This window comes from Pestalotiopsis fici (assembly GCF_000516985.1).
Source record: "Pestalotiopsis fici W106-1 unplaced genomic scaffold PFICI_Scf_3, whole genome shotgun sequence".
NCBI classification, from domain to species: Eukaryota; Fungi; Ascomycota; class Sordariomycetes; order Amphisphaeriales; family Sporocadaceae; genus Pestalotiopsis; species Pestalotiopsis fici.
Window position 1 is genome coordinate 4,234,095 of NW_006917093.1, and position 7,544 is coordinate 4,241,638.

General features: G+C 50.7%; 3 protein-coding genes across 3 annotated transcripts in view; 2 read left to right on the forward strand and 1 right to left on the reverse strand.

Moving 5' to 3' along the window:
* Positions 1-1,572, reverse strand: part of PFICI_05421 (uncharacterized protein) — a gene marked incomplete at both ends in the record, with an annotated part of 2,297 nt that extends 725 nt beyond the window's left edge. Inside the window, 6 exons of the mRNA XM_007834002.1 lie at positions 44-159; positions 230-355; positions 499-726; positions 792-964; positions 1,019-1,205; positions 1,278-1,572. Of these exons, the coding sequence (XP_007832193.1) occupies positions 44-159; positions 230-355; positions 499-726; positions 792-964; positions 1,019-1,205; positions 1,278-1,572 (1,125 nt within the window). The remainder of the gene's footprint in view (positions 1-43; positions 160-229; positions 356-498; positions 727-791; positions 965-1,018; positions 1,206-1,277) is intronic.
* Positions 1,573-3,545: 1,973 nt separating this feature from the next.
* Positions 3,546-4,397, forward strand: PFICI_05422 (uncharacterized protein; the record flags this gene model as incomplete). The annotated part of the gene is made up of 1 exon (XM_007834003.1): positions 3,546-4,397. The coding sequence occupies one exon, from the start codon at positions 3,546-3,548 to the stop codon at positions 4,395-4,397; it is 852 nt and encodes a 283-aa protein (XP_007832194.1).
* Positions 4,398-6,014: 1,617 nt separating this feature from the next.
* PFICI_05423 (uncharacterized protein) lies at positions 6,015-6,470 on the forward strand (the record flags this gene model as incomplete). Its single annotated transcript, XM_007834004.1, has 1 exon — positions 6,015-6,470. One exon carries the CDS (start codon positions 6,015-6,017, stop codon positions 6,468-6,470), a length of 456 nt encoding a protein of 151 aa, XP_007832195.1.
* Between the last annotated feature and the right edge of the window lie 1,074 nt (positions 6,471-7,544).

Here is a 7,544-nt window from a genome sequence, read left to right on the forward strand (position 1 = left end):
GGGGGGGGGGCTAAATGACTGAGGATTAGGGATGCAAACATACCGTTATGATAGCACCGGCATAGATGAACGGCCAGCGAGCCCCGCGACAGGGACCATCAGAGAGCCAACCCCAGATGAGTGCCATTGCGATGAAGATTCCAGTCGAGACATTAGGCACTGACATGATGTTAGCAAAACATATAATCATTTTCTGTTTGCGGTATTGCTTGGCAGTTGCCTCACTCACATTGATTAATGTCTGTTATCGAGTATGTCACGCCGGGGACAGGCGCCGGGGTCGTATTGAAGCTCTTGAGCCAGTAGCCCATGGCTGCTTGCAGATATCCGTTGTTCCAAACAATGTATAGCAGAGCTGCCACATTTATTAGCCCTCATTCATACTAGTCATATTGGTATTTTGGTCACGGATGCGTATTGGCGTGGTCGAGTAGAACTACGCTCAGGGAAATCATGGAGATGACAGAGCGAGGTAAAATTGTAGTCGGGTTGACTTACGGAGCAAATACGTCTGCCAGCTCAGCAAGATCTTCTTGACCTTTGCTTTAGTCCAAGGTTGTTTGCCCTCTCGCCCAACCGCCTGCATTCGTCTGACCGAGAGCAAATGTTCCTCTTCCGTCGTCCACCATGTCTTCTTGCCGCCTTGAGGAAGATTTGGGAAGAAGACAAAACCAGCAACGGCGAGTGGTAAGGTAATGATGCCGTCGACAATGAACAGCCAGCGCCCTGATTAAAAGAATGTTATTAGCTGTCAAGGTTCCGTCAAAGGGCAATTGTCAGGTGATGCATACATCCAGCATAGCCATGTACACCCGACAGGTTATTGTACGCCGCTGCCTGCAAGAAACCACTGAAGAGAGTTCCGACCGACCCCGCCAGCCAGAAAATCATGGCTCGCTTTCCAATCTCGCGGGGTGTGTACCAACTGCCAAGCATGTAATGAATGCCAGGGTAGAATCCGGATCTGGGTTCTCTTGTTAGTCTGGAGATGCCACTAAACTCCGTATCATTGACATACTCGAACAGTCCCACAAGGAAGCGCAATGCATAGAGGGCTTTGACAGATTGAACAGACGCAGTGCAAATGGTGGCAATACCCCATCCAACCTCGAGGGCAGGAATGACCCATCGTGGTGAAATGCGAGTGAGCAAAAGGTTGGATGGGATCTGGCCAATCACATAGCCTACGGTCCAGATAGATGTACCTGTATCACTTGCGTCAGGTTTTGTCCACTGTCGGTAATATGAAGCTCGAGGAGACATGCGAGGGAACTTACTAGTGACCAATTCATTGCCGTACATCTGCATATCTTCCTTCATACCACTGAGAAAAGCATTGTTGATATTGCTCTGATCAATGTTCTTCAAGAAATATCCAATCGACGCAAAGGTCAGCACAAAGGCATCCACTTTGAACAGTAGCCTTCGTTGATCCGAAGGAAGCTCCCAAGTGTCCCAGATGTATCCCTTCCATGTTCGTATCGGCTTGACGAGTTGTTCTTGGGACTCGCTGGGTCCGGCCTCGGGGTCGGACTCGGAGATCGTCCTTGTGGCCTGCTCTGGGTGACCCATGACGAGGTAGTTCACGAAAACACGTGTTTGAGATCGTGGTGCTGTTGTTCGACTTGGTGTCTCAACACTATCATTAACGTTGAGCGGGCAGACCTGGAGAGTCTATATACCAGACTCGGTCCATAACGCTTTTCGTCCTGTGCCGAATGCATGCCCACGATGCTCCCATCATTCCCCGGAATCACGTCAATGCGACTAGTCCGAACTAATCCCCGGTTATCTCTCACTCGCTTAGGTCCATCAGCCCTGCAGAGCCACTATTGATGGCGGCATCGTGGATGCGCGGTGGCGATCTCGGCCGAGGGTTCGTTGGTAAGCAGGCTCTGGTACAATGTCTGCAATGGCGACTGATTGATTCCAACCGTGGACTGACTGAAATTCAAGCGACCGCCGACTACCGACTGGGTAGTTTTGGAAATTGGGAAGTGATGGATTCATGATGCGATTCTTCTCGTCTGGGGAATATTCGAATGCGATGTCTGATTACAAAACGAAATTGATGTGGCCTGGATTTATTTCCAGTAAATCTTGTGATATTCCATCAATGAGCCCATCATGGCAGATACAACACAGTAGGTTGCTCCGTCGTCAGGCAAAAGTCTCCGATTGGATTCGCAAACGGTCATCCCTTGCTCGCGAAATCTATATGGTGACACTATTCGGGTAATTAACCCTCCATCTGGGCGACAGGACATGGTATCTCATTGTAAGCGATTTTTCCAAACCTGACATGCTATATCAGAACATATTGTCGTCCAATATTCCAGACAACAATAGACACCTCTCATTCAGAGTGTTTTCAGCGCAGCTCGACTACGACTCAATGCCAAAGCCACCAGCTCCACCAAAAGGCCATTGCATCATATCACGCCATATACACACCATCATCCAGGAACCATCTTATCTATCGCACTATATTTACATGTTGTAGAGCGCGATTTACCAATACGCGCATAGCAAAGGAATATTTTTTTATTGGTTATTCTCATTCCCAATGCGCTGAGTTCGAGACCATGCTCTCTGCGTCTGGATCCACACTGTGGCTGGCTGGCTGGTCGAGCCTGTCTTGAGGCGCGATCGATCAATGCACACCCACATTAGCCATGAGAAGTCAGATGCCCAAGCTGGGAACAGTATCATGGACTCTCTTTTTTTCCTTTCAACCATCCTTAGAGTCACATTCGCGCTTGAGTAATTGAACCCAGATCACGCGTCCGATCTTGTCGAGTTCCTCCCACTTATCACGGGACGGGAAGAGGTTTGTCCTTGGCGCGAGCCAACGACATAATTTGTCGGATCGTGTATCAATCTCAAAATCTTCCTGGATCAATCCTGTCGACGAAGCGTTCCGTTTTGCTAATGTTTCCCGTATCAAAGTCGAGTGCGATTATACATGCGTTCGATTATCCGTGGCCACTTTGCGATGTACCTGACGGACTGACTGCGCGCTGCGAAAATCGTTGCTGCATTGGTGCCATTCGGTGACGAAGAGTTCTCGCAAGCGACAGAACATAGGCTCGACTACCTGGCGAAACACCACACGAGAGCCGTGTCAAAAGATATGTCTGCTCGTGGCAGTCGCCGGAAAGACGTCTCATCTCCTCAGACCCCAAACATTGCAGCAACCGAGTCGAGACCCTGTTTTTGCGATATCAAGATATCGCAATGGAATGCTCCACAAAGTTGTTCATAGTTGCGACTCAAGAGTCACGCCGTGAAACTTTTCCTTGGATGAGCCAAGATGAATCATAATGAGTGTAAGCACAGCTGGCCTTAGACGACGGTAAGACATTGCCTTGCTCTTATTGGTGAGCTGTGCCGCATCACTTGTTGTCAGCATAAGAGGGGGCTTGGGGATATAACCAGGCAACATCACCACATATTATCGAGTTTCAACTGTTTCGTGCTCAATCACCTTGGGAAGAAAAAGACAGGAAGCGGTTGCCATTTCCTTCAAAGTACAGCAAGCAAGAATGACGACCCTTGTGGATCTGCACGGCATAAGCCTGCCTTCGCGCTACGAAATCCGCCCAGTGCACCCGGATCATTGGGAATGGTGTCGCGCGCTCTTGACGAAAGAAATGCTGCTGCGCGCCCCAGTCTGGCGACCGCTCGTACGCAATCCCAAAGTTAAGACGGCACTGCAGCATTTCGAGGGCTTGAGGAAATTCCACGCCCATAACCTAGAGAGCGGACTCTCGTATGCCCTCTACGACAAGGAGTACGAATTCAAGCGGCCAGAGTCGGCGGCCACGGGTGGCGCGCTCTACTGGCATGAGATTGACATCGAGGACCCGCGGCTCGAGGAGCAAGGGCCGCAGTGGATGCTGGACAAGATGGACTTCCCCATCGTCGCGCTCGCGCTGTCGTACGATCTGTTTGCCCCGCCGACGAACGAAGCCAGGGCCATCATGGCAGATGTCGCGCCGCTCTGGCTACAGATGATGAAGCAGTACTTTAGCGACGCTTCAAGCACCATCCCAGGACTTCCGGTGCCAACCAGTCTGGGCCAGTACGTCCACAGATCCGGGTGTGTGACGCGAACGGGTTACGAAAGACAAGGGCTGGGGCGGCTCTTCTCGTGGTGGGTTTGTCTAGAGATGGAGGCCAAAGGTTACAAAGGCGTCCTCATCGGAGCAGGCAATGCCTCGATCAATCCAATCTATCTGCGCGATGATGCTCCATTCAAGAGTACCTTCATTTTGGAGCAGGATATGTCGCAAACGGAGATCGACATGGGTGAAGAAAAGGTGCGGCCGTGGCTGCACGAGGAGTGGAAGGAGTTCAAATACGTACTCGTGGACCTGACAAAGAGGGTTTCTTGATACCATCAAAGATCTGGTTCCAGCTCAAGCATTGTACCTAGGTAGTCATGGAGCGAGATGAGTAGAAATTGCATTGAACAAGTTGCTTGAAGTTAAAGGCTCATAGTCGCGAAATTAGCTTGGCTACATCAGTCAGCATGCGTGTAATCTAACTACGGTTACGAGACAAGGAGAAAGCTCCCCTTTCAACGCTGATTGTCCAAATGCGAGAGCAAAGCAGCGGAGATTATCTCTGGCGTATGATGCTCAATAGCAGGCTACAGGATGAGCTTGATACGTCCCTCCAGGAAAGTTTCTTCCATCGCTCGCGGTCCCAGCCACAGCCGTGGTTGTTATTTTCTTCTTTCCTTTTTTTTTCTTTTTCTTTTTGCTAGCACACTTTGATCGCATCTTTCCTTCACCTGTTATTGATGGGTATTCATCCACGTAGAAATGGTTCCTCTCGCAGGCCATTAGAGAGGGGACAAAAAAATAATTCGAGATAATTTTCGAGATTCGAACACGCGGCTTTCAGGTTTGAAGAGGTTATCTTTGACTTTCTACCATTCAGCCACTTGCCCTTTCTAATGCCCGAAGGCAAACATGGCTCACTTGTTTGTCCTTATATTGCCTGGTTAATCTTCAGCTTCTTGCGGGGGAGCAAACGATGGCCGCGGCGCGTTGCTACAGCAATAGATAGCCTCAGACCGCGACAGCGCCCTTAGTTCAGAAAGCGAGTAACTTGACAGCAAAAGCTTCGCGATCGATGAGAGGAGCTTTGCACGGTAGGAGTGTCTGGGTCCGCAGTCTGAGAACCACGCAATGGCTTTCTGCTCAATGAAGGTGACACAGGGTGGAGATGATCCCGAAGACCTACATATGTAGTGTCCAGTGATACCATTGGGAGAGAACAGTCGCTGCGTGTAAGCCAATTCAGCACAAGCCCTGATCCTAATAATATGCTGACTGCATTGGTGATGTTGCCACAAGGCCTAGTGGCGCATGCGGACCTCCAATCTTTTGTCGCTCTCTCTGAGCTTGCGCTGTCGTGTTGTGTGTAGCAATTTCTAGTGAGGCCTCCCCAACGTTGATCACTGCGCAAAGGCACAGCTTCCAGTGACATTCGGCGCACTTTGCGTAGGACGAAGGTGAAGGATCCTGCACTGAGCGTGACGGCGATGACGATGATCTGATCAACCTGTTTCTATTTGCAGCATGCAGTAGACTCGGTCAACCTAGGGAGCACGTCAGCCGCACAAAGTGCTTATCTGCTGGAAACTAAAGGCTTTTTTTGTAATTGGTAAAGTCGCAATGATCTGGTGAAAGCGGCATTACCATTTCAACCGTTTTTATCGTCTTCTTTTCCCGAGTTTCCAGGTCTGACACGACTTCGTGCAGGCCAGGTTGTGTCAAATTTTCCGCTGTTGTTACACTCTCTTCGACGTGATGGATTCTCATCTCAAATACCGAAGGCTGGAGGATATCTCGAGTGGAGTAGAGACGACGGCAAGTGACTTGCCAAATTGCAGTTTTGAGTTGACAGAGCAGTCATTACCGCAAAGATTGTCGTCTGGTGGGCTAGAGTTTGTTGGAGCAGACTACCCGGAAGTCGTGGGGGAATCCGCACACAAGTTCAGAATGAGCCAAACTCCTCCGCTCTACCACCAAGGTCTTCATGTAGTCGGAGATGATCATGATTTCGAATCAAGGTCAAATGACCTTGCTCGCAATTTCGATTTGCCAGCTCTGGAAGAGGGCCCGTACGTTGTCGAGCCGAATCCACACGAATCTGGCGAGGAGTCAGCAAAGATGCTCACAAGCCCAAAACCCGCGGAAGGATGGTGGCGCCGTGAGGATAGCAAGCGGCGAGTGTACATCGAGGCAGGTTTTGCAACCCTAGTTGTAATCGCAATTGTGGTTGGTGCGGTGGTCGGAACACGGAAACAGCACTCGTCATCTCCTAGCGACTCGGCAGTATCGCATCTTCTGGAGCCAAACGATGACGATATTCCGATAGGAACATCGTTCAATGCAAGCTTCACGATACCTGGGGCAAATTGTACCAACGAGTGTCGCTCGAGTTCATCGGTATGAAAGTTGCTGCGCTGCCCATAACTGCTTGTGATGAACACTGCCTGACATGACCATTTACAGGACTACAGAGCGCAAGTCTCGCAGAACCTTTGGGGCAATGCTACAGACAACCAGCCAGCGTGGGCTTGCGGGACTTGTTGGAGCGTCAGTGCCGGATATACGAGCGATGTCGTGGTACAGGTATCGGCATTGTGTCCCGCAACTGTGGGCAATGAACTATGCCAACAAAAAGATTTGAATTCGCTAAACGTGCGCCATGCAGTCGTTCATTTCAACCTATGCCCGGAGACAGGCGCCGTGAATGCAATCTTTGGAGATTCGGAGTAACTAGTGGGAGACGGAATGGCACGGCGGGTAGAATGCCCATGAGTCTGCATCGCGACGACGATGATGCTTCGATCGTGACACATCTGGAGCGAGACTCGACTGAGAAACAGTCATTGCTGCATCCGGAGGAAAGGAAAAGAAAAGGCTCAAGTCCTTCCATGGGCCGATGTATCCACAAGTCGCACCACGCCCGTGGGGGGGCCGAAAGCCCGCATTTGCCGTGCCATTAAGGCTGACGACTGCCGGTGCTCTTAGGAAGACACAGGATGTCGACGTGGGAGATGTTCCCATGGGCGGCAGGTATCGTGTCAAAATTGTCCCGGGCGTCATGTGCACAGGGAGCGTCCTAAAGTCCGAGGCTCGATCCAGTTGGCCGGGTCAGAGCGACAAGGCCGGAGTAAGGCGCTGTCCAGGGTCCCAAGGTGCAACTGTAGGCTGAGGAAAGGTGAGAGACGTGCTCAGCTGAGCGATGGAGACAGGCGGAGAGAGGAGATGAGGATTGCGCCTGGAATGATCCTACGAAAATGCACCGCCGATGCAACTTGTCGATTTCTTGGAGGCAACGCGAGAATGGCCGAATGGGCTTCGCTTCATTTCCAAAGGCGCGCGTTGGTCCGTCTAAAATCGGCGGGCGGAATGGGCAGACTTTTGACAGGTCGCCCTAGAGAAAAGAATAACTTCATGGACACCCCAGTGACTAGCGCCATTAGGAATCGAACCTAACACTCCATATACCCCCTTCCAGTA